This window comes from Drosophila subobscura, chromosome E, assembly GCF_008121235.1.
Source record: "Drosophila subobscura isolate 14011-0131.10 chromosome E, UCBerk_Dsub_1.0, whole genome shotgun sequence".
NCBI classification, from domain to species: Eukaryota; Metazoa; Arthropoda; class Insecta; order Diptera; family Drosophilidae; genus Drosophila; species Drosophila subobscura.
Genome location: NC_048531.1, coordinates 15,294,182 through 15,321,683, shown reverse-complemented (window position 1 = coordinate 15,321,683; position 27,502 = coordinate 15,294,182). Strand labels below are relative to the sequence as shown.

Below are 27,502 nucleotides of genomic sequence, written 5' to 3'. Positions count from 1 at the left end.
GGGGGCAGTATTTTGACGTTTTGCTGTTGTCCGGCAGAGTGATGTCTGCATGTCCGGATACTGCGGCGGGCTTGTCCTGCTGCCGCTGCTGCTGCTTCTGCGGTTGCGGTTCCCTGCCTTTCGGTTCGTTTTTGGGTCTTTGGTTTCCGGCAGAGGAGCCACCCACACACAGCAACCACACGCATTGTAATACACATTGACCCTCATTGGGAAGAGAGAAAAAGCAAAGAGCTAGGGCGAAGGGAAAGCCAGAGTCCGTGTCGAGTTTTTGTTGTGTGTGTTCTCCCGTTTCGTGGCAAATGCTTAACACTCAACAAAGTTGAGAGTTGAAGCAATTTTCCGCAAGAGTAATTAAAGCAAAGGGAGCGGCGACTGTGGCCGGGGCTGAAGGGGAGTCCTTACACGTGAGCAGGCTCTCGCCTTTCTGACCTGTTTCAAATGGTCGAGAAATTCGACGTAATGCGCACAGAAATTGAAAAAAGGCGCGTACGTTCAAGGTCAGGCCATTGTAAACGAAACCAATGGGAGTATTCGCACAAGGGATACCCTTTCAATGAAGAGGGGGGGGGACACAATTGCCTATGCAGAAACCAGAACAATAAATCAGGGAGCAAATCACAGGCAGTCATATCAATTATGTTGCCACAAATTTCTTTCCTCTTCGCTGTCTTCCTGTGCCAAAAAACAGTTTAAACATTCAACAAAAAGTGCATCAAAATTGCAAATGATTTTCCGGTAATGCATAAATTATTCGCACTATTTGCTGCCCCATCCATCGAGCACAAGGGAACCCTCCTGCCGCCGAATGAAATGCAATATTCAGCAATTAAATTGAATAAATGTCAACAAATCCCATGGGAATGCCTCGATCTATGAGCCAGCTTATTGGCATTGCAAATAATTTGTGTTAATTGAGACTCGGAAAAAATGGCACCCAAAAAACAAGAGAAATGCGTGGCAAGGACGATGCCAGTAGGTGGGGGCAGTTGGCAGATGTGCCGACGGTTAAGTGGATAAATGGAGAATTCTATTAAATGGAGATTGTCGCTTTTAATGGACCTCACTGTTTGGCAAACTTAATTGCATTTTCAAATTTAATTTTTATGTGCAAATTGCATTTCTTTATTGCACCTCATCCCCCGCCATGGAAAGCTCAATCCCTGCCTCAATAATTGCTGTTGAAAAAATCATAAAATAAATAAATAAATAAATAAAAAGCCAAATTGAAACATCAAATTTACACGCCGCACGGGCTCTCGCTCTCGCTCTCTCTCTCTGTTTTTCGCTCTCTGAGTTGGAATTGATTTAATGCAGGCATAACAGTAAAAACAAACACAATAAAAGAATATATAAATAAGAGATGGCCGAGCAGCGGGGGGGAGATTAAGAGTGAAGGGAAAGTGAGAGTGAGAGTGGGTCCGTGTGAGCATTAAAAATGTGCGCTCATATTTTAAGCGCAGATTATGGCCGGACTGGTCAGGGCACAGCCAATGTGCCCCATGCCACAACCAACCCAACCCATCCATCCATCCGTTCAGCCTCGCTCTCTCCCCACTCGTCACTGCGCAAATTGTTGCCATAATTCAGAGAATTAAATTTAAATTTGCACCGTAAAAAACAAAACATTTCGCCCTGCCAAAAGTAAGCAGGGCCTACGCTTGATTGTCTGATGTCCTGCTGCTGCCCTGTAGTCCTTTGACCGGGTGGCAAATAATAGTTCAATTTCTCATGCCATTCATTATTCAGTGCCACACAGCCACCCCCCTCCCAGCCCAGTTTCTGGACATAGTTTGCGTCCTTTGCCACTCCCTGTGGAAGGCGAGGCAGGGCCGCCTATTAGCCTGCATATTTAAGTGAGGGCCAGGCTGTGCTCCGTTCCTGCCATTGAAATGACTTTTAAAACTTTTTACTGTTGTAATTATTATAAATAAATGAAGCGCAATTTGGTGGCAGTCCGCAGTCACCCCCATTCCATTCCCTTCCCCCTTTCCCGCCTCTCCATCCTGCTGTCTATGTCTTCCACAACACTTGCCTTTGCCGCTTTTCTCCCTGTTTTCATTTGTGTTGCTCAAACGGCCTTCGAGTGTACAAGTATGTGTGTGTTGGACTGTATCTGTGCCCTGTTTGTGTCTGTTTATTATTAACTTGAATGACGACCCACAAAAATTTGTTCATTTCCAGAGCTGTCCGATGGCTAAGAGCCATCATCATCAACATCATCTAGCAGGGAGAGAAAGGCAAGCCTGGAATCCTTTTAGGAAAGCGGTCAACAAGCAGTCACATGTGTCTGCCACACGCACACGCACACCCATCATCATCATCATATCTCACTCTTACTCCTGTCTCTGCCTCGATGCCCCACAATTATTCAAATGTCCTTCGTCGGATGTTGACATTTATGTGCCTCAAAGCAAAATAATACGAGCATGCAATAATATTAATATTTCTGTATGGTTTTTATCGTATTTATTTATTGGTTCGAACTGGGACTGGGACTGGGACGGGGCGGATAACGAGACAAACAGATTTTCATTTTGCATAAATTAAACAAATTTAATGGTCGACTGATTTCGCACATCTCTCTCTCGCTCTGCCTGAGTGTGTGTCTCTCTCTCTCTATCTCTTTTTTTATATCTTCTTTTAGTAAATGAAATCAAAAAGTTTTTGATTTGCCATCTCCCTGCAGTAGACGGGCTTTGATGACTTTTCATTAAATTACGCTTTTCCGCATTCCATTTCCCTGACAAACACAGACAAAGATATAGAGATAGAGAGAGAGAGAGAGAGAGAAAGAGTGGGAGTAGAGCGGAGTAATTGATGCTGCAAAGATGAACGGAAACAAAGTTATAAAAGCTAAATTTTATATTTTCCATTTCCTACCCTTTCTGCAACTTCTCATCGAGGGAATCGTTGCAGCAAAAAACCCAAAACTGTGGCAACTATTTCTTACATTCCCATGACATTGAAATGGGGGCGGGTTTCACTTGTCGCTCGGGGAATGCTAATTACTTGCCAAATCTCCACTCCATAGACCGCACTCTAATTGTCTCTGTCTCCCACTCCCGCTGTGTGTTGGTCGGGGGGCGTGTGACAATCAAAACTATTTGTGTAAAATATGTACTGTATGTGTGAGTGTGTGAGTGTGCCCCCCCAACAATCAGAGAACATGATATGCCACCGCACAACACACACACACAGACACACAGACAGGAGGACAGGCATCGTGCATGCTGTTGCTCTGTTGTTCTAAACGTTTTGATTGGAACCACAATTGGAACCACATTCCATCGAACATCGAGCACAGGCTGCAGGGCGGATGACAGGGGAATACGGTGGGTGGCTTTGATATTGAACTCTTTTTAGTGGCGTTTGCCCTCGAGGCAACATTTGGTAGCAACATTCAGCGCAACATTGATTGTAATCTGAAATCAATCAATAACTCAGAGGAGGAGCAAGTACTTGTAGTAGGATAAGGTTACCCGCAGGCCCGCATCTAGGCAATCCGCTCCTGTTTGCCTACCCGCACCCGCACCCCTTCTGACTGTTTAATACTTATTTAATCAAGTTAATGTAGTTAAATCAGCTTAAGCAAATATTCCCCAACTCCCCAAAGCAGCTGCTGCTGCTGCTGTCGAACACAATGGGCCAAGATAAAGCCTTGAGGCAACCTCCTCGTCCTTCTGCCTCTCTCCTCTTCAAAAACTACTTTCCCACACAGACAGAAACACACTTATACAACTAATACAGATAAAAAGGGCTTTCATTACAAAAGACCAAAGCGAGAAAAGTTTCTCATCGACGAGAGCATCAGAGATTTGCGACATCAGCGCGCAAGGATCGCAAGGGGGAGCGGGAGCGGGAGCGGGAGCAGATTGCGAGAGGAGGGGGTGCTTGGGAGTTGCTTGAGAAGGTCAGTGAAGAGCCTGGCATTTGTCTGCACACACAAGCCACAGACACACACAGAGTGGCTGGAAGTCATTAATATTAAGTAATCGTGAAGTATAGGATGGCTGCTCTCTCGGTCTCCCTCTGGTGCCGCACCTCAGTGTCCATTGCTTTCACTCCCATTCTCCATTCAACCTGTGTGCCATTTGCCACTGAAGTTCGTGAACCCCTCCGTCTGCTTGCTCATTGACCAAGAGTTAACCATGAGTGTTGACTGAGGTCGTAAATTCGCACACTCCCCATTCAGTCACACTCCTCCTCGCTCCCACAACACACACACAGAAACCAGTTATGAAGTGCCATTGGGGGACTAAGGGGCGTGGCTAGGCCATGACTCTACGCCCACTTTCAATGTCTCACAATGGACAGATTAGCGACGAGTGCTTGGAGCAGAGCAAATGGATTTCTGGCCACCAGAAGCAGGACCAAACAGCCACAGCAACAGATTCCAGCAACAAAAGGGGAGACCAGCCACATCGTAGGCTTGCAAAAGTAACCCCACAGGATGCACAAGGAGGAGGGGGAGGCAATTGGGACAGCCACCAATGTTGCATGCTGGAAATCTGTGGTCCAGCAAGGGGATTTCATGGACAAATAAAAGTAGATCTGTAATTCAATCAAGAGAGAGGAAAACAAATGGTTTCAGCAACTGAAAGTGGATGATAATGCCATCAAGATACGAGTATGATTACAGGTTAAGGGAGATGAAACGAAAGTTCTTTGAATGGCCCTTGAATGTGGATGCAATTGATAGATTAATCTAGGAGGTTGGGTCCCCTTAGGCATAACAAATCGATTAGTGGACAGCGCATAAGGTGATCATCTTCGCTCTCCCCCTTCGTACCTTTGGGGCACTCTTTGGGGCTATCCGGCAAAAAGCAAAAGTTTTTCATCTCTCCGCGTGATGACCCTTCTGGGAAATTTACCTGCGCTGCTAATAGGCTTTTCTTATATGTATGGAAGCCACCCACAAAAAATGGGTTGAATTTACGACCATAAGATAATGTTGTGCCCCGAAAAAGAAAAAAAAGAAAAGGGATAAGGACGAGAAACGGAGCACCTTCTAAATCCAGCGAATGTGGCAGGCATTTAGCCTAATTTCTGGCACCTTACCCACACTCGAAGGCAGGTAGTCCTCATGCCCCATGCCCCATGACACACTCTATGTTGTTGCTGCCATTCACCCTCGTGTATCCCTTGACCGAAATGCAAATTAAATCAGCTTTTCGGGGGTTCACATTCCTAGAAGCTTTAATTGCACATTAAGCTTAATTAACAAATTCATGGGTGGGGCGACGTGGTCGCCAATGGTCCGTGCTGGATGGGAGAATGCTTTGGCCATGGCCAAGATGATGATGGCGATGATGATTATGCAGGCAAAACTTTGTGTTGCTCCTTTTCCGAAAGGGAGGAAGGTTGCAGCAAGCGGAGCTGTAATAGTTTTTACACATTTGATTAAAATGTTGTCCCGTTTCGCTCACTCTAACTTTCTCTCTCTCTCTCGCTATGTTTTCCCTCTGTGTTGTTTTTTTTGTGGCACTTGTGGCCATGCAAATTGAGTTTTGTGGCAGCTTAGGGCGAATTTAGCTGGACACTTGGACACACGAGTGTTGCACACTTTACAAATTAAACTGCCACAAACTATTTGTGACAGAATGGGGCTTGTACGGGTAGCTGGCACATCTGACATCTTCATTAAGAACATGCCACAGAGTCGTAAATGGGATTAAGGCAAACATAATTATAATTCTAGGTGCAGGGAATTCCCACAGAAATGGAGCGGGAGAGCGGTTGCAGCTCTCCCCCTCTCCGCTCCGCTCCACTCCTAACAAACAAAAGCCGACTGGCCTTGGCTTTATCCCCACTCGCTGCCACCCACGAGGCAAAGAAAGCGTCTGGAGGGGCGTGCAACGGGGCGTATGAGCGTTAAATAAGTATCTGCGGCCAGGCGGCGCTCATTAAGCGAATTCAGGGCAGACGGGAATGAGAGGTGGTTGAGCACTGCCGGGAGCAGTCACCTTTTTCCCCGACTGCAGGCGGCTGTAGGCGTCACTTGAGGCTGATGTTGCAAGATGCAACAAATCCGCACAAATTGCACAAATCGCACCGGGAGATCGGAGTAGAGGGCGCAGAGTAAGTGACACTAGGGAAAGAGGGAAAGAGGGAGGGAGAGTGGTCTGCTGTCATGCGACATTATTGATTTAAATGTCATAAACACCCAAAAGTAGCACACAGACCGAGAGCGAGAGAGAGAGAGTAGAAGAGACATGGAGCAAGAGACACATCGAAACACGGCAAGTGGCACATCCGAAAGATACTTTGAATGCTTTTGAGATAGCCCGCAGCGGAAGCTAAAAGCCAAGAAAAACAAACACGATCCCTCCACGCACACACACACACACACACACCTGTGCACATCCCCCAACCGCCTGCCAGCTCTTGTCACCGCCTCAGAGGTGCGTCCGTGTGTGTGTTTGGGTCTCGTCTCACATTAATGCCTCTCTGCGTGTAGTTGTGTGTGTCTCCGGGTAATATGCCACACACGTAGACAACTATTAACTAAAAGAGACACACACACGGGCACACGGGCACACAGCCACACTCATATGTTCATTTAGGCGCTACTGATGGCACGAGCCGCCACACTCTTTGGGTGGCCATGGAGTGGGCGTGCTCCCTCTTGTCATTTGTAACAGATGCGGGGGCCAGCCACACAATTGACTCCGCCAGTTGCTCCCACACCCCCCTCCGCACAAGTAATTGAAGAAACAGTCGGCGGGTCTGGTTGCCGGCTGTCACCCTACCAAAAAAACGAACAAAACCAACAAAAACCGCCAAATGTTAAGCGTTCAAGGGCTGCCTCCATCTGATCTGATCTCTCTCAGCCCAGTGTCGCTTCCCCTTGCCTCTTCCGTCGTCTGTTTATTTTGTTTTTGTCGTAATTGCGGCCACAGATAAGCGCTTTATTACCGATTCACTGGCTTTTATCGCATTTTAATAACTCGCGATACAAAAATGCGCCAAAATACGACGGGGAGGCCCCTAAAACACAGACGACACAGCCACGACCACGCCGTTACGTTACGTTACGTTCAGTTACGTGCTACGTTTGTGTTGCGTTGCGTTGCTTGTACCGGAAACTGTCGAACTGTCGCGTCCGCCAGCCAATGCACAACTGAAATGGAAACCGAACAGCAGCAGCAGTGGCAGTGGCAGCCGTGGCAGCAGCAGCAACACCAAAGAACGCAGAGCCAAAAGCAGAATTGGCGCTGCTTTCAATGGCCAAAGCGTACGAAACGAACCAGCGCTAACGAAGTTCGTTAGGCGACAAACGAAGCCGAAGCCGAGGCCGGAGGACGAAGCGAAAGCATTAAATCACGAAGGCAAAACCGAAGGCAATGCAGCTGTCGTGTGTGGGTGGTGCTGTGGGTTGGCTGTGGGGTGACACGTTCTGCGACACCATACGGAAGTGCATGCGTGTGCCCCATGCCACTGGCTCTGCCTCAAGATGTTTTGATATTCGTGTGACAAAATTGTGCCTCCAAATTGAATCATTTCTTAATTGGATTTTGAGTCTATAGTTTTCCCAATTGTTGCACTTTCGTTTCGGTGCCTTGGAGTCCCACTGTGCCTGCCACGGCAACGCGTCGCATCGCATCGCAGGGCTTGCGCTGTCATTTTACTGCGCTAATTAGCTGCCATCATACCTCATCCATTCACCATCCAGCCCATCCCGTCCCCTCTCACGGCCTAGCAGCGCACTATGGTCCAGATGACCACTTTTCTTGGCCAAAAGGCAATTTTTAAAAGTTAAAACCAAGACGTGGTTTTTGGCGCTCTGCATTAGAAAAAGAGTGACCATCAAAGTTGCGTACCAGAAATTTGCATAGATGGCGCCACCTTCGCAAAATCAGCTGTGAAACCCAGCGGTCATTATTGCACAGCATGTGCAGTGAAAAAGTACCAATTTTATTGCTGTTTTAAATGTCTCATAAATTGAAAAATACGATTACCTGATCCAATTTTTTGGATGCATTTTATTCAGTAGGGTTTTTACTACGTGTTTTGTAATGTGAACGGTATCTAGTAGTTGGCGATGTCTTCGTAATTTTATGTCAAAGTGAGACCTTCAATATGTGTCAGTTCGTAGTAAAGACTAATTTTTGAGAAGGTTTTTTTAATAGAGTGTCACCTAGTCCCACCTTGAAACCTATTGTGTGTCGTAGACCAATAAATGATTGTTAAAATGTATATAGTCACAAATGCCACATTTGACCACAACTCTTACAATTAGCATTTATAGATCATAACCTCAAATGAGAATTTTCAATGTTTTTTGCCGTTTGGAACACAATGAAGAAGAAAATTGTGAAGTAGGGTACCATTTTGCATTGCATTTAAGCCACAGTATTAGTCACTAGCTATTCTGGGGGGCTAGAGTGTAGCCAGAGTAATATTGTTTTATAATGGAAACTGCTGAAGAGCATGCTCTGTGGGAGAAAAAATGCGATTATCTTAGATTTTTAGGTTGTTTTAACTCGTGCTACGACTTTTTTTTATAGAATCTTGATCTGCTAAACATATTCCCATCCTTTTTTTGCTTCTAACTTTTTGAGAAAAAAAATTAAAAACCGATTTTCCCTTAAAAAAAGGAGCTGCCACGCCCATTTTTTCAAAAAACCTTCCTCTCCCTATTCTTAACTTATATCAAAAGACTAAATCAAAAAATCTTGTTCCGTTCGCGAGTTATTCAATTTGGCCAAGAAAAGTGGTCATCTGGACCATAGTGCAGCGGTTAGGCTCTCATTATGCGTGGGTGCGTGTGGATGTGCTAGCTAGTTTCGGCTAAGTCCTGTCCGTATGTGTGTGTGTGTGTGTGGGTGCGTGTGCAGCAAATCATTGCCGACTTTTCTGCGCAAATATTTACGACAACTGGCAGCTGCTGCTGTTGCTGCTGCTGCTGCTTGTGGCTGCTGCTGCTCCCTGCCCGTCTCCCAATGAGTGGACCAAGAGACAAAAGCACACAGAAAAACGTCTAACGTCTAACAACGACAACAACCTGTCACGCCAGCTGAGGTACGGGTACGGTTACAGGCAGGGGCACATACACTGAGGGCGCCTCCTAACAATGTGTACCCTCCTGCAGAGAGAGAGATGGAGAGACAGAGAGACGGAAGAGACAATGTCACAGACAGCAAGCAGCGGGCAGGTCAGCAGGAGCTCCACATGAGCTGACACTGGCAGTTAAACAGGGAGGACCACGGACAACGGCCCACGGGTTTCCTCCGTAATGGCCTCTAAACAAAAGGCGTGCTCGCTTTTTTTTGTTGGTTTTTTGGCCAAGAGCGTGACCCTGTGCCCCCGTGCCCCAAATGGTAGCACAGCTGCGTGTGTGTGTGTGTGTGCGTGTGCGTGTGTGCTTGTTGGGGTACATTTGTCTTTTTGCAAATTAATTTATAAAAGCAATTGACATTGAGCCGGAATGTAAATATGCCACTGAGAATGGCATTGGCATATGATGCTGATGCTACTCCGCCTCCGCATCTCTCCCTCTGTGCCCTTGTCCCCCCTTCCTTGCATTAAAAATTCAAGTCCCACTCGGAGTCGCATCTGTGTGCGTGATGCTCCTCCCTTGCTGTTCACCCTTCTCCCTTTATCTTTGTGTGTTTGTGTGTGTGTGCTTGTCTTTTGCTCCTTGCCTGTCCTGGCATTTATCGGTACCAGCAGCAGCAGCAGCAGCAGCAGCAAAATTGTTGCGAAATGCCAAGCTGACGTTGCACTTAAGAAAATGGGCCAACACAAATATTGCTAAAGGTTGGGATATCCTGCGGCTGTTCGTCCTTCGTCTAGGAAGTGCGCCATGCCATTTCCAATGCACACAAATGTAAGTATGTATGTGTGTTCGTCTCGTAATTGGCCGAGATGTACGTTATGAGTCGCCCGCAGCAGTAGGCAACGTTTTCCATATTGGCCAGGAGGGAAATACTCGCATATTGGCTTTAATTTAATAACTGTTTAAATTGTGTAATTGTGGAAATGGATGGAACTGAATGGGAAACGAATGGTCAGCTCAGGAAGAGGCATCACACTCGGTGGATGTATAATAGGAGCTTCCGCTGAGATGTCCATGGATGGATATTGATAGCTTTCTGATGGATATTCGGACACTCTACCAAGAAAACTACCCCTAGGCTATCTTCTCCCACTGATTTATAAAGCCAAAAAGAGATAAACTATAGACACGCACACTCTGGCTCTGCCTTAAAAGATTTATCCACAAAACTTGATAATCTCCCAAAGAAAACTTCCTGCAAAAAAGGTCACTTGCCCCACCCGCAAATATTTGCAAAGAGAGAGACAGCGGATGGAATTCTTAATTTCATTCCGCTTTCAACTTTCCTAAACGGTTATTAACTTTCCAATGTGTTTGCCTCCTATGTCCTGTGTCCCACCGCAGCAAGTAATGTCTAGAAGGGAGCGAGAGAGCAACTTTATTACTGAAACACAGTCATAGCCATTCGTATGTTTACACCACAAAAATGTTGTGGCAAAGATGTTGGTGGGGTGCGGGCCGTTTGAGGCATGCTATAAAGTGGCAGGAACAACAACGACAGTGGCAACGACAACGTTGCCGTTGACTTACAAACTGATTTGCAATTTTATAAAGAGCTTCGCTTGCACACAAAGGACACGAAAGGTGGAGCAGACTGGCAAGCTGGAAGGGGGCAGTGGCATGCACCAAAAGCAACAACGACAACGAAACAAAAGCCAAACAAAACTTTTTTTGCCCGGAATTTCCTCGGCTCATCATCGGTGGGAGCGGCCGGGCGGCCCAAAACTGCTGACTGACTTGACTTGACTGTGAAATTTGTTGTTGTTGCTGTGCTTGGGACAAAGCCTATTTCTCTCACTGTCACTCTTAGTCTCTCTTTCGCTATCTGTCTCTCTCCCACTGACTGACTCTTTGGGTGACCTTTTTTGGCCAAGCGAAAACTGTAAAACTCATTTACATAACAATTACCGCTTGACACGGCGATGCTCTGACAAACGCTCGACTTCCCTTGGACCTTCTTCTCCTTCGTCCAGGCCAGGCCAGGCCAGACCATACCCCACAGACCCTGCCCCTGCCCTGGTGTCTAACTGAAAGCTAAACTCCACTTTTGGGGCACTACTTTGAAGTCGCTCAAACACACACCGCACACCACATGCCACACACCACACACCACACACCCAACTATGTTTTGGCGTTGCTTTGGGGGATCCCTAACATGTCCCTCCTTTTCAGTCTGTCTGTCAGTGTTCCCTCTCTTATTATTTTATGTCTGTCTGCGTTTCCGTTCCTCTCTTTCTCTCTATTCTCGCACTCTCTTCTGTCTCTGTTTGCTGTGTTTCTCTTTGCTGCCTTCCCCACTTCCCTTTGCTGACGCCACCTGCCGCCACTTGCGGGACTGACATTTTATTTAGATTGCTTTGCATTTCCAACTTTTTCTCGCTCTCTCGCTCTCTTTCTTTCTATCTTCCTATCTTTTTTCTCTCAGTTTTAAAAGCGCCAATTGCTTGCAACTGCTCTTGCAACACTGCCCCCAACAGTGGCCCAGTAGAACCTATTCCCCAACCCCTCTGTAAACCCATTCCATGCCATGGCACACCACTTCACTTTCATTATGTGTCCGTTGCATTGTGGTGACTTTTTCGCATATATTTTCTGGTACTCCTAGCCTTTAATGCTTGAGAAACGGTTCCGGTAGATTATGTGACACTTCGTATGGGACTCAGAGGTGGATATGGCTTGTAGTTCTGCACAGAGTGACAGATGTCCGTACGTCTAGTACATGTGTTCGAGTGGGTCTGTGGGGCATAGCTGCTTGTGCTTGTAGGGGGGGATTGTGTCTCTTGATTCGTCCTTAATCTACGAGTAGGATGCCACTGATTAGCCAAAGCACTTACAATTTCATCCAAAGTGTTCGTCGGCTCCTTCATACCATGACGTTGGAGACTCGCATCCAATCTGTGGAGAAGGAAAGGCAAACAAGTGTAAGGAGCAGGCGGCAATCAGCAAACAGCACAAACAAATAATCATTAGATATAGATATGCAGGCAGTAGGAGCAGGTACCTACACACACCACCCCATCTGTTCACAATAAAAAAAGAAAAGAAAAGAATAAACGCAGACAACGCACACAATTTAAATTTTGTATTTTCAACAATTTTTTGTTTGGGCTTCCCTCTAGATTTGGTTTATTCCCTTTTAGATACACTTTCACAATGGTGTATACAAATTATGGAATTTAACAGAGGTAACCAGTTAGTTGTATTCGTTATGTAGGGTTGGTAGAACGACACTCCATTCTCCATTCACTTTCTTAACTTTTTTGCTAAACATTTGTTTCGCAACTTATATTTAATTCAAACTTTCAGTCTCCTCCAACTGGCATTAGTGAAATACTGCAAATTCGAGGTCTATTTGTGATATCTTTAATTGAAATAATTCCAGAAATTGTTGCCGAGAGAGTGCAGAGCATCAAAGTGTAGCCCTATACTCGCTTCATGTCGAAATTCCTCTATAGAATTGGACCCAAAGGAAGTGTGGTCGGAACACACTCTCCCTCTCTCAGTCTCTTCTTCTCCTACTCTGTGTGTGTGTGCGGCTGCTAACAATGCTAACCCACAGAGACCCTACCGCACATCCTGCTCCCAGACTCCACACACATGGCCCATACAAAAGGCAGCCTTATCAATTTCAAGCATTTTTGCCGTAAAAATATTAACAAAATAAACGAAAATTATTTGCCCTTACTTTATGGAATGAAATGAGAGATTCTGGGAGAGCTTTTCAATGGTTCCCTTCTTGTGTGGACCGCCCCTAAACAGCAGCAGAAATATACTCTTTTTATTTGACTTATTTAGTTCAACAAAGACACAGAGAGAGAGTGAGCGTGAGAGAGAGAGAGAGAGGAGTTCATTCTTATTAAAATGAGGCCACACACACGCACGCACAAGGGGGAGCAGTGGCTTTGGCAGGGAGTATCTTTTGCCAGTCCTTATGTCATTTGCATTTTCCACCCAAGAAACACCCCACTTCCTGCCAGCCACTTCCTAGACATTTGGTGCTCCGCTCCTCTCTGTTTTTTTAAGTTGATTGCCACATAAATTTCATGTAATCTAATAAAATTTGAATTGTCGTCGTCTTCGACGTTGCTTTTGCCACCCACTCAGCCACTGCCTCTCCCGCTGGTATTCCATCTAGTGGGGTGTGGGGAGCCCTGATGTAGTCACAACTTTGAACCGGCGATAAGCTAATCAAATTAATTCAACTTAGAGAAACTTGTGGCAAACGAATTTGCAACAAATTAATGTTATTTCATGGCTGCTTAAACCTGACACTGCGGTGCCTCTGCCCCACGCCCCGCTTGTGGCTAAACTCACTTCAAAGTAATTCATTTCTGATTGGAAGTTTCCTGTCAGCAATTTTACTTTTTTTCCCCCTCCCCGCCGCCCGATCCCTCGCTCGCTCGCTGGCCTTTCACTTCTCGCTTTTCACTTTCCACTTTTTCTGCATGTGTGTGTGTGTGTGTGTGTGTGTGTGTGGAAAAACTTTTCAGCCTGGCTTAAAGCGTGGCCCAGCCCAGCACCCCCTGCCGGGGTATTTATGGATATGTGTGGAACAAGTTATTCGGGATGTTGCTTGCCCCCCTGCTCCCTCCAAACAAATAAACTTGCAAAATTGACTACTAACAGGCAGGACGGGGGACGCAGAGGGATGGATAGATGGATACATTTCTACCAGCTTGTTGATCGAAATCTGAGGAGGAAGCTCTTAAATGTCAAGTGGCCAGCAGCAAGCAGCCGACAAAAGATCGAAATCCCCATAGCCCTCATGGCTTGATATCCTGATTTTATTACATGTCCATATACCCGCATGTTGTTGCTCCTTGGAGTATCCTTTTGCTTGATGATTTGTAAACTTTTTCGCAAAAGCAACGCCTGCATCGCCTGGGATGCAATCTAATCTCTCTCTTTCTCCAACAGTTAAACTTCAGTCTATTGATTGATTTTTTGTTGTTGGTCTCTTTGCCGCTCAGCGACTGAGTTTGTGAGGCAAATACTTCAGCGCCACAGAGTGGGTTGACGAGATAGAGGCTGAGGCAGCGGCAGCGGCAGAGGCATTCCATTCACTTGGCAATTTACTCGAATGCAGTTTGCATGTTTGATGACAGCTCCAAACGGTTCGGCATCCCTCTTGTATCCAGCATGCCACAATACATACACCTTTTTTTTTGGCAACACACCTTTCCTCCTCCCCCCCCCCTCTCTCACTCTCTCTCTCTCTCTCTCTCTGCTGCTGCTGCTCGACTTGCCACTAACAGCGCCATGAACAGAACGTGGCCGTGCCAAACGTGTCAAATGCACAAAAATCAAAATTCTCACACAACTTTCGGATATAAAATGGAAATGCATATAAACAGATATATGTATCTACATATATTTTCATGGATGGTGGCAGCATCACGTTCAAATTGGCACCAATATGGCAGGTAGCACCCACACATGCCATTTGTTCAGGGCACATGCCCCAGCAACGAGTCGTTTAAAATGTGTTTAATTCATAGATAAATAAATGCATCAAAATATGTATATTTACGGAATTAAGCAGCTAATTTGCATAGACCAAAAGTCAAATACACAATAATTATGAATAATTATGAAGAACCCAACACACACACACACACACATACACACAAAAGTCTGCGCAAATATTTACCTTAATAATTCGAATGGCAATGTTCGTGGTGGCAGGCATTGTGGTTGAGAGAGGAGAGAGGCAGCTGCAACAGATTTCAATGGAATGAATGGATTGATGAAAACAATTCGCTGCCGTAGTCGCCTGCTGATCAACTCGTCCTTCCATCATGATGTACTCACAGATATCTCGCATGTAAATCCCCAGGATAATATTTACTCCACAAGCAACGGAACGGGTGTGTCCGTGGGGTTGGGTGGGGTCGAAAACCAATGGAAATTCTCATTAAATTTGCAATTTACAATTGTTTTAATTATTTGTCACAGGATTGGGGACTCACTCGCCAATAAACCATTTCCGATCCGATTGCTTGTGGGATGTGGGGGCGTTTGGGGGCGGAGAAATCTACCCGAGCGACGCGTTGCGGTGTTTATTATTCGTGCATTTTATTTGTTTTGTGGGTTTGCAGTTTCGGTTTCAGTTTCATTTTCATTTTTCCATTGCCTTTTGCAACTTTTCCACTCTTTTGCGACACTCGAAACGGGTCGCGGCGGGGGAGTGGAATGTCAGGCGCAGCATATCAAATTGCCACTTCCGTGGCATCGTCTCACGTTTTTGCACACATAAATTAATCAAAAATGTGACCAACGGAATGCAATTTGAATTGGAATTAATGTTGCATATCCAAGTCTGGCCAAAATTGAATTGCAAAATGTTTTCCCCGCTGTGTGAAGAGCACTTTTGTTTAGTTTATTGTTGTCTCTGGTTGCTGTTTTGTGCGTTTTGGATATTACCAGCAAAACGCCAGCAGGATGTGTGTCCACCACCCACAACCCTGCAATGCACATGCATGCCCTTGGGGAAGTGAAGCTGCATACGAGAGTGAGAGTGTTCGTATCGTAATGTTCAACAGGAGCGTGAAATTAACACCTGCAGGCTACAAACTAATGGTTTCCGAAGAGCCTCTTCGCCTCAACGAGTATGTTGTTTGTCTTATCGCACGGAGGCAGCAATATGCAGCCCGTTCACAGCCCCAGCGAGGTTAGGTCTTAAGCTGCACTTTGACCAAATTTTCGATCAACTTATTGAACGCTTGGGCAGCCATAAATGAGAATGCATAGGCCCAATAGCAAACAAAAGGATATAAGCAGTAAGTGTACCCATTCCGCTGTACAGCAATTGAGTATAAATACATGGGGTCAAATGTTGGCAGGACATCAGTATCAAATTAAACTCAGAGTTTTCAAGACGTGCCACAGGCAAACAATGATGACAGAGGAACAAGTAGAACTAATCAAATATTCAGTGTTACCATTGAGCTCTGAACCAGAGCTAGGACCCAGTCGCTTTTATTCTTTTAGCATGCTAGTGGTTAATTTTGGTATTCCTTTAACATGTCCTAAGTATAAAAGCTTCTGGGGCCAAGCATCTTTCCCGTTTTGTGAATCAAGTGGAGAGGGAGAGAAGAGAGAAGCTCGTAGACTCACAGGGCAGTAATAAAATCAGTGAGCAATGCAACTTTGTGTGGCTCCAATGTTACCATTATGAATGCACATTTGTGGAAGCTCCATTGCTGGAACGCAGCTCTTCCGCTTTTTTTGTGTGAAACCGGTTAATGTTGGGTATATCTCCGTTTCACAAATTGAGCGGTGGTGCAGCTCCGGCCAACCCCTTCTTGGGCTATGAGACTGCCCAAGCCTAATCAATGCCAAAGGATCTGCAAGTGCTTCACAGAGGTATGCCATTAAAGACGCGCTGCTCTAGAATTAACAGAGTACGAAAGGCAGCTGCTGTTTAACTTGTTCTTTTTGTTAATTCCGGGCAGTAGATGATTATTTATGTGTGTCGATTTGATGGAATTAATGGGTGCCATGCCAGTGGCAGCACAGGGCGTGGGGGAAACTCTTTTGTGTTTGATTTTGCCAAGTTGCAACTGGGGAACGTTCGTACTTGTTGGGGTAGCCACACGCAAAAGCACGTTCTCTGCGCTCTACCGATAAAACATTCCCACATGGTGTACATGCTACTTGGCAACGTATCTGTATCTGCAGCTGATACTTATCTCTGTGGCTGGTATCTGTATCTGTATCTAGTATTTGTAGCTGGCATCTGTATCTGGTATCTGGTTATCTGTTGCTTTACGCTTGGACAAACAACAATCCGAACGTCGCTCTGCGGTTCATTCTGTGGGGCCACATCTCAATTATTTGCGTGTTGAGCGGGCGGTTAATACAACACAAGGTCGGGGTGGGGTAGTGGCGGGGGGCATGCGGCAAGCCACACTCTTCCATATGGATTGGTAATTATGTCGAAAGTGAAAACGATTTGTGCTAAGCACTTTGGCTGGGTGGGTAGCTGCCAGTCGTCCTGCAAATTATGGCAGACTGACATTCTGAATGGGTTCTTTCGCCACCGCTCCAAGAGGTGTGGAAGGGGGGCGGGGATGAAGTGTCAGACGGGGTCATAAATCAATATGCCCATTGACAGCCTTGTCAATGAATCAACGCATGATTGAATGAGCCATACGCTCAGAACAACCGCCATGCCCTTCTTTCTGCTCATCACGGCGTATACGCAACGCTTGGCTTACCTCGGAGAAGGTCATCAATAAGTGGCCTAACCCCTCCCGCACTCGCACCCGCACCCGCACCCGCATCAGCACCACCTCCTTACGCAACGCTTTTCTGTTTCAACGCGCCCCAGAACTTGTAAAGACTTTTCCATGCTGCCAGCCAGCTTTTCTTTAGCGCAAATTTTGTGGCAATTTGTTCAATTACTCCGGAGTCGATTTGCTTTATTAAAAAAACACCCAACAATGCGTTGATGTCTGGGAGGAAAACTACAGCCGCTTTCCGCATCTGCCAGGCCTGTCATCGGGGCTGGAGGAGAAGCCCATTGGGAAGCCCATCATCATTCGGTGCTATGCTCATTTCGCTGCCACAGAAAATCCAGCGAAAAACATTTTCAATTTAATTAAACAAAAACAAAAGCAGCAAAAAAATGTGTTTATATTCTTTTTTTTTGGGAAACTTTTTATGTACTTGGAGGGACGGCATAAGGGGTTGGGTTCGCCATAATGGGGCGGGGATGATGGGTTGATGGAATGATGATTGTAAGCCCAGAAATTTTGCCGGCAATCTGCAAATAATTATGCAAAAATTGTTTGCCAAATGAAATTAAATTCTGCCAAAGTTGTTAATGGCAAAATGATGCCAAATTTTAGTTGTACGAATTTCCCTCGAGAGCCGGGAAAACAATCTGATCTGTGTGGTATGTGTGTGCAGCACGATGGTCATTCCGGCCACAAAATAACACAGAATACGAGTGAACATGTGTTATTTGTGGCAACTTTAGCCAGAGAAAATATTGTAATATTTTCTTGGTTCAAATTCAATTAAAATGCAACAAAAATGCATTCGAATTAAAGCTTTCAAAGGGATGATTCCTTAGTTTTGTGCACACTTTATCTTTTAAGTATAGTTTAGCCTGTTCTTTCGCCTAACAATTTCTCGTCTTTCTGTAATGGATTCCACTCCACTCTGTGATTCCCAGCTTAATTTCTGCTCTGGATTCAACAGTGAGTTGTGATCCTCTCTAATGGGCTTGTCGCTAAATGACGCACACTAGAAATAGTCAAGGAGATAAGTAGACGTAGCCTTGATGTAGACCCACCTCAATATGCCACCCCCTGTCCTCGCAGCCCACACCTATCCCACTCCATAGGCATGACGCACCTACAATCCCAACATTAGCTGACAATAAAATATGTAAATGGCTGCCAAAATAAATCGCAGCCACTTCTGACACGACAGATATAGACGGCAGCGACGTTTAAGTGCAAGAGGTGGTGCTAACGGGGCGCTAGTCAGAGTGGTCGGAGGGGGGGAGTAAACCTCGAGCGACATTTTCGTAATGCGAAAAGGTAACAGACGGAAATCCATCAGTCCATAACGAATAAGCCCCGTTGTATATATCCTTCCCCTACCTGCCACTGCCCCCTTCCTGTCACAAACACACACATACACCACCCGCACCCGCCACCCGCAAAACTACCAGGCAATCCCCTGCTTGCCCCGTACCCCTAGGAATGATGAGTTGCGATTACACACATAAATACGCAATTCGCTTAAGTACGCGGAGAAAGAGGAGAGTGAGGGAATTCCGAGCGGGTTGGCTGTGTGTGGCACTTCCGTCGTGGGCTGGGCTACCACTTTGCTCTCTCCCCGTCACACACGCATAAATATTTGCAATTCAATGTAGAAGCGAGAAGGAGAGCAAGAGAGGCAGTCACACACCCACACACACACACAATGGGAAAACAACAATGGGAATTGATGAAGCGTGAAGGATTTTGGAGGCAATTTTCCAGAAGAGGATTCCGCTTGCATATCATCACCGTGCACAGCAGACGCACAGGCACAGATTAGCCACCAGTGGGTGCCAGGGCGGGCAGAGTGGTGGGCAGGGTCAAAGGTTGGTTGGGAATTGAGTTTTAGGGCTTTAGGTCGGACATACTGTGTGTGTATGTTATCATATGTGAACATCACTGAACGCACTCTCTAGACAGGGAGGTTGGGGGGACAGAGACACACAGGCAGAACCTAAACGGATTTAATGTCCTTTCCTTCCGCTGTCCATGGTCATTATACTTCCCTCTCTCTTTCGCTCACTTTGTTTGTCCATTGGGAGGATTTTAATATTAAATTACAATTTAATTTTAATGATATTTAAATTGCGTACTCAATAATTGATCACGATGCGCAATCACGATTCAATGAACAGAGAATTACTATATGTACATATGAGGGGGGCAAGTGAAGGGCACTGTCCAATTGCCAAAGGGGCATTGTGTGGCATTTTCATGGGTTGTGTATTAAAGAGTCATTAAAGTCCACACGCGTTTTATTAACACATATAAAACACCTACGCAAATCTGTTTAATTTATGATTAAAAGGATTCAAATAAGGATTACATTTATGGGCTTGCAGATTAACCAAGTGCTTTAAATCTGCGTAACTCATTTCGTTTCATGAGATGCAATCCTGATACTTTTATTCCTTGCTTTAAGGTTTTTCTTTTGTGCGCAACTAATCGACTGAACTTTAGCAAGAACATATAAGAAAAGTTGCAAACTCCTACACCAGCGAAGGAGAGACTTGAGAAGGATTGAAAGATAAAAGAGAGGCTCCCTCTTGCTGAAGAGTTTCCCTAGCTGTTTGGTAAAACAATCGTATAGTTTGGCAAAGTTCATGGACACTTTTATATCACTTCATTTACTGCCAAACGCACAAATGTAAAATATAGAATAAAACTAGAGAAGGTTGAAAGGTTCAGCAAAAAATGGAGTGAAATAATAATAAAAATGGCAAAAATGCCAAAAGTCAATAAAGAGGAAACATTTCAGGCCAAACAAAAATCACACTACACACACAAACCCCAACACAATTGCGGAAAAAACAACTAAAATTGCTTTGTCAGGGGCTAAAATGAATTTCCCGCCAAAGGCAGCCCTGAGGGGGCGGGTGCCGCAGAAAATAAAAAAAAGTAGGCGTGGCAGCAAGCCAAAACTCTTTTGTAAGCGTGTGGGTAAGCCGTGTCACTGGATAATCCAACAACAACAGAACTTTGATTCTACAACGCAAACAAATAATGGAGCAGCCGTAGAGGGAAAAGTGAGAGAGGGAGAGATTTGCATGGCTAGAGGCGGACCGACTGCAGCTGGGGGCGCGGGAGGAGTTGGGATATGTGTGTGTCAAATAAACATATTTGGACCACATCTTCCTCCGCCTTCCTGCCTTTCGCGTTTTTTGAATCCCCTCTTGGAAGGAAGGCATAAAATATCTGCAAAGCGCATTTAAGCCGCGCGCCACACAATAAAAATAAATAAAAGGGAAAAGACGAACAAAAAGCACAGAAAGCAAAGGTGGAACAATTTTCGTGGAGAATGAGGGCATGACGCCGGCGGAAGGGGCACTGAAAGTGGGAGATGCTGATGGCCAGGGAGGGAGGCAGACAGGTAAATGAGGAAGGGTAGAAGAGTGAGAGACAGAGAGCAGCATAGCCACAGAGGGGCCATGTGAGCGGTGCGGGACGGGCCGTATGAAATGGCAAAGACATAATAATAATAAATATTCAGTTCAGTTTCAGTTTTGTGGTGCTCTAATTTTATGAATACCCTGTAGGATTATGGAGGGGCGGGTAGGAAAGATCCTTCTTCAGGTCATCTTAAAATGTGTTTAAATAAATATTCTGAATTCGAATAAAATGTTCTAATAATATTATTTTCCTGTAAGACATTCATTAATCCTACTTCTTTCAAAGTATTCAAGAGTATTTAAAGTAATAAAAATCCGAAGAAATCCTTATGAAATGTTTATACAACTTTTATATTTGTAATTCCCATTTCAAGCAATACAGGGTACACCTTCAGCCGCTTCTCTCTCCTTCAATTCCTATTCAGAAGGAGAAGCGCATGAATAGAACTGCGATGTGAATGAATAAAAAGCGAACTAAAGCGGGGCGAAAAACGCTTCGACTGCCCCCACGTGTGTGTAGGTGGAGATGGAAACTGCAGCCAGCCAGCAACTGTTTTGCTGTGTGGCTCTGTGTGTACAAGGCAGAGGATGAACCAGAGAAGAGAGCACAAAGAAGGTGAAAGTGAATAAGGGTGCCGATGAGCCGGAGGATGGGGCTGTTGAGGACGAGAAGCAGGTTTGGGGGGCAAGTAAGTAAACCAAATCCGAATGAACAGGGATTTGCATTCATAAAATATATCGCATGCGAGCAGAGCATTCTTTCTCTTTCGCTCATTCTCTTGTTCTCTTGTTCGCTCTGCCCACAGGTACAGGCTAGGCACAAATGGAGGTCATGATTCTGTGTGCGTCTGTGTGTGTGACTCGCTGAGCAAGTGTGGGTGTGTGTGTATATGTGTGTTTGTGCAAATTATGCAAATCGCAAGCATGAAAAACAAATATTAAACTTTTCATGGATGAAAAAAAAACGATTCAGAAATTAAATAAAAATTTTACAAAAGACATAAAAACCAAACGGTTGCGTTCCAACCAGCCTTTAGCCTTCAACTCACCCCACTGAACACACGTACACACATGGGTGGGCCTGGAGGAGGTTTGGGTTGCATGACAACCAGGGAGCCGCAAAATGCGGGAAATGGATCCACTGTTTGGGCAAGATATACGAGAGGAAAGCAGCCATATGTACGTACACTCGTATATCTAGCCGAGTCCCGCGTAATGATTGTACTTACATATGTATGCATGACCTGCCATTACCCCGCAAACCTCAACCAGCCCCACTCCAACGACGCCCCACAAAAGTTGTCAACTCAAACACGAAGTTAAGGCTAGGGCGCTAGGTTTCGGGAATAGACGCCTTTGATACCCTTCACATCCTTTCCTTTATGGCAACTGTAGTTCTACAATTTAGATAGCATTTGGATGAGAATTGTACTCTCCTTTGAACTGTGGTGAGTCGAGGCTGAAGGACTGAATATGCAGAGTGGTAGCGCCCCACTCCCTCTGGGTATGAAACAAACAGAAATTCGAGACTTCTTTTATTTTTGTAAAATGCTTGCGTGGACAATAGTCTGTCTCCCACATGGGGAGTGTCGGCTGAGAGGAGCTTGTTTTTAGGGGTGGGCTGTGGGCTGTAGCCGAGAGGCGGTCTCAGGGGCTCCGGAGGGCAGCGGTTTGGGTGCTCTGGGTGCGGTTGTCTGCACGTGTGTCTGGGCTTGTGTGCTCCAACTAGCAACTAGTTGTGGGCCAGGCCCAAACTCAATTCATTTCGTTGTGGCCAAAAAAAAAACAAACAAAAAGGCACCGAACGACAGGCAAAAATATGTGTAAACACGCAGCTTGTTTGTGCCCACAGCTGTCTCCACATGCCCCGCTGCACTCAGGAGTCGCCCCTTAACTTTCCCACTTCCTCTTGCTTCCTCTCTCGCTCTCTCTTGTGGACATGCCGCGTTAAATAAAATCTCGTACGCTTCGTTTGAATATGAGGAAAACAAGTTCCCTCTAGCCCGCCCTATCTGTCACGCAGTATCTCGTCATCTTTTTCGGTGCCGCTTCAGTGAAATGCAAAACAATTTCAGAAAAAATTAAAAAAAAAAGGTTTGGTTTGTCAACACTCGCGTCTGGTGGCCGGCTAAAGCAATGTTTCAAACATTCAAATTGTGGGCGGTTGCACGTGCCACGCCTCGCACACAACAGCGTTCCGTTTTAGTTGGGTTTTCCACTGTGACATTTGTAGTTCCACGAAATGTTCAGGCCTCAACATCAGATGCAGATGCAGATGTTTTGATTGAAACTGGGGGAGGCAATTATTCTGTTTATGTTTGTATGACAAACTAAGAGAAGAATTTCAATATCTATAGGAAGAGTCTAATTCAAACATTCCTAAGTCTGATTGCTTTTGAAGATAATTTTCACTCAAGAATTTCTAGGCCCAAATGTGGGTTTTCGTTCCACACGTGCATGATTTGAGCCCCACTCATTTCTTTCTCTCAAAGCCCGAACAATTCGAGCAAATTGCCTGTCCATCAACTCGAGAGTTCATTAAACGTGCCTCCATCTCGTTCTCTCTCTCACTCTTTTTCTCTTTCCAAGCGCCGCTTTTGACGTCATAAACGGTGCACACGCACTCACTCGCCCAAAACGGAGAGTGATAAATGTTTGAAACAAAAGTGTTACTGACCTCACATTACATGTAAAAAACGTGCAGGTTTCCCCCCGCAGTCATGCTCCTGCATTTTTTCGGTGGTCCAAGCGCCATCGAGAAGGACAGAGATAGAGGGAGAGCGAAAAAGATAGCAGCAGGCTTAAGTAAAGGGAAAGGAGAACCGCACACTCACAAACACACAAAGCCATACACTCTTTCAGGCTGAGCTCAAAGTTCGTCGTTTGTCCGCTTTTGGTGGCTTCACTTTTCACACTTTTCGATTTCGTTATGTCCCTCTCTTGGAATTTCTAAACAAACAAAACCAACATAAAAGCAAAGAGAGAGAACTGGAGAGCGAGAGAGAGCTAGAGAGGCTGACTATGGGTGCATTCCAGGTGCTGGCTGCCAACGCAAACCGAAGCAGCAGCAGCAGCGAACGCTGGAATGCAGGCAGGCACCAACAACAACAACAACAACAACAACGGCAACGTCACAGGCTTGCATTTACAGCAACAAAAACTTGCCGTGTTGCTTTTTTTACAGCAAGGTTGAAGGAAGGGCGGGTAGTGCTGGTGGGGGGGACCGAACATGTTTAAGCGCGATCGTTAGAGCTGGGAAGGCGGAGTGAAGTGGAGGGACAGACAGTTGCTGACTGGCTTTTCAATTGGAAATGGAGTGTGCGGGAAGGGGGAATGGGAGTGGAGAATGGATAAGTGGAGTGGGGAATGACCACTGGGGAGAGTTTGGCTGTCGTCTGTGTGTGGGTTTTTGGGGATGCTTTTGTGTGTTCGGGATTGTTGAAATGCTAAACTAAACCGGAATGTGGCTCATTCAGTGAAAAGACCATAATAACGATCATCATAATGAAGTTGGATGACGATCAGCAGCATCGAAAGCCGAGTTTGGGGCAGCATCGTCGACGACGTCGTAACTTGAGGCCGGCAATCTATGCGCTCTGGCTGTTGTTGTTGTTGTTTCTCTCTTTGGCAGTTGTATTGCTCTCTCTGTCGCTCTCTCTGTGACTGGTAGTTGTTGTTGCTTGTTTTTCTGGTTTTGGCATTCATTCGCGCTCAATTGCGCCAGATTTGCGTTTTTTATGCTGCTGCTGCTGCTGCCGATCGAGTCCACGCTTCATTTCAGGCAAGCTCTGGTTGCTGTTGTTGTTGTTGTCATTGCTGTGGCAGACAGCGCTCCAAACCAAAAATGTCGCCAATGGATCAGAGCAGAAGTCGGAGAGGATGGAAGAGGAGGGAGGCTGGGCGGGAAGAGTAGTGCTGAGAGAAGAGCGGGGTAGAGAGTCTAGAGCACTGAGTGCTGCACAGCGTGTACAGTTGCAGCATCAAATTGGAGGCCAGGTTGGCAGTCCTCCTGCTGCTCCTTCTCCCTCTCCTGCCCCACCTCCTTCCTCTTGCTCTTCTTTCTCTTCCCAAGAAAATTCCCACAAAGCTGAAGACAGTGGCGCTGGCAGCGGAGCAGGAGAGGTCGCTTGGGTAATGGCGTGTGGAAAAAGAATCACGTTTATACCGTTTTGTACTGATTTTTTTTTACCTCTTCCCCATTATCGTCATCATCATTTTCTGCCTCATCTTTCTTTCACCTTCTATGCTGCGCAACTTCTCTTTCTCTTCTTGTCATGGGTTTTCAAGTGCAATTTCAGTTGTTGTGCATTTCTTTCACAAATATACACACACAGGCACACACACCTGAGAGAGCTACACGAACACATGCACACACGCTCATTAAATATTTTCGTTGTTGTATAATTTTCCCAAAAAAATGCTTCAAGTTCGCCCTCACCTTGTCTGCACCTTGCGCTGCTCCAATGATTTTGCTGCTTGTAGTCGCAGCCGCTGCTGCTGTTTAATTGCACTTTTAAGTGAATTAATCACCTTTCTGCTCCCTCTTTTGTTGCTGCCTCTTTTGATGGCCTTTTTGTATCACGCAACTACTATTTTGCATACACTCTTTTTCAACGGGGGTTTTGCCTTTCTTTCATTCAATTCCCAGAGCTGCTGCTTCTTTTTTTGCTTTTGTAATTAATTGAATACGCACACACACACTGATAAACGCGCGTGTAGAAGAGAGCTACGGTACGCAAACACACACACAGAGACAGACACCTGGAACAAACGCGCGCACTCGGATTATTCTTTGGGGAAAAAACGTCGGTCGACAGGTAAGCCGCGTGAGCAACTGAGACGCCGACTGGCCATGGCTTCGCTTTGGGCCATGATCGCGTCTGTCTCCTTATATTGCGTCTGTATAGCGATCTCTTTCTGGCAGCGACACGCAGCAGACGTCTCTCTTGCACCTGCGCAATTAGGCTTCTACGGTCGACCAGAAATACGTTACAAGCACCGTTTGAATTTTACCTGTGACGCGCACCACTGCCAAAGAGAGTAGTTGGTGTAGTCAGAGAGAGAGAGAGAGACGGAGAGCAAACAACTGAGCGAGTTGTTGGGAGAGGAGCGTAAGAGCGTTGATGATTGAGAGAGCAAGCTGAGAGCGCTGTTTACCTGTCGCCATCATCTATTCTCCCTTTTGCGATTGCCGTCGCTCTGTCCAGACGAAATTAGCTGCTACCCAACAATTGTACGAGTTTTTTTTTGTGTGTGGGTGTAGCAGTGGGAATAGAAGTGGAGTGTTGCCATAGTGCATGTGTTTGCACATAAAAACGAACTGCAGCCATGACATTTAGATTTCTACCCATGCCATGGAGTGCATGGGGTGTTATGTTTTTTTTTCTTCCAGTTTTGTCGCATGGCTCAAGTGACGCCACCTATCGTACGGGCAAGAAAGCTCAACTTGTTGCTCCAAAGGAAAACAGATGGCGCTGCTGTTATGTAATGTAGAATGTTTCACACCGCTCAGTCTTTGTCAGAATGAGAATCCGACTATTCGATAAAATATGTAAAAAGGCGCCAAGTTCAAATGTGTACCTAAATTTTGATACGACTTGGTAGCGACATGGCTTATCATCAAGATTAAGTATGGAAATGTGGCTATATAAATCGGTAAATCGCTAAGTTGTGTGTAGGTTTGGTTAATCCCACAAGGTTTAAGCATCAAGGGTGCTCAACTCCTTGCTTAATTCATTTTTCCGCCTCTAGAAAGTTGCATAAATCTCTGAAATTACCCAAACACTCGAAAAGCTTAACGCAGTCGGTTGAGTAATGCTGCAAACTTCCACGGGGTGGGATTCGAAAGGAAGGGTGGAATACGTGATGGCAGGACGATGGAGGAAAAGTTAACCGCAGAGCGAACATTTTCGGCAACCAAGAAAACGTCATAAAAGCGATTTAACAACCGAATAAGCAACCGCAAAAACTGAATGGCAACGTCTGGCTTTTCCACCTACACTTGCCCCCCTACCCCACGATTGCACCCTGTTTAATCCACGCCCTGGGCCCACCGCTACCAAGCGGAAATGAAGCCGACGACGCGGCTGAAAAAAAAAAAGCGAGAAACCAAAAGCAAAATCAATTCCTAGGCCGAAACGAAGCTGGCGATACCTCTGGCTGATCGTTGGCTATGGATCCCGAAGGGGGGCGAAGGGTATCCGTCTCGCCATTTTGTCTCTGTGGACTTTTCCGCTCACACCAAAAGCCAACGGCTTTTTTATGGCCTATCAACGAACGTCTAATGCCGGCAATTAAAATAAACGGCAACAAAGCGAAATCCTGCCTAAGGCAGGGCTGCCTCTGCTTCCACTTCCACTTCCACTTCCCCTCCTTCAAGGGATGCCAGGATCTTAGCGGGAAAGAGAGCGTGTCCTCGCCGAGGGGGCGTGCTGCAAACGCCTTCCAGCTGCTAGAAAATGTGCGTTTAATGAAATTTTTATTCAATCAGAGCGCAGCAACTTTTATGGCAGCACAGACACCGCGCGAAAGGGGAGATGCCCGACAGGGGGATGCCCCGATGCCCGAAAGGCGTAGGGGTAGGATAGAAAGGAACCTGTTGAGTCTGAGTTTATGATAAAGTGGCCTCTTACACTGGCATTCCATTTCCACACTCCACATCCACTCCCCCCCCGGCTGTGTGCAAAGTGTTTTGCTTTTACAGCCTCAATTTATCTTCCACTCGCTCTCTGGGCCACGACGCGCGTCGAGTGGGGCCACGGAGGGATTCCGCATGCCCG

At 45.9% G+C, this 27,502-nt stretch overlaps 1 protein-coding gene across 1 annotated transcript in view; it reads right to left on the bottom strand.

Moving 5' to 3' along the window:
• LOC117890556 (apoptosis-stimulating of p53 protein 2) overlaps positions 1–25,552 on the bottom strand; it is a 34,181-nt gene extending 8,629 nt beyond the window's left edge. The window contains exons 1-2 of the mRNA XM_034795488.1: positions 25,162–25,552; positions 11,893–11,953 (exon numbers count right to left, since the gene is read on the bottom strand). Coding sequence (XP_034651379.1) covers positions 11,893–11,925 — 33 coding nt within the window. The 5' untranslated portion in view covers positions 11,926–11,953; positions 25,162–25,552. The remainder of the gene's footprint in view (positions 1–11,892; positions 11,954–25,161) is intronic.
• Between the last annotated feature and the right edge of the window lie 1,950 nt (positions 25,553–27,502).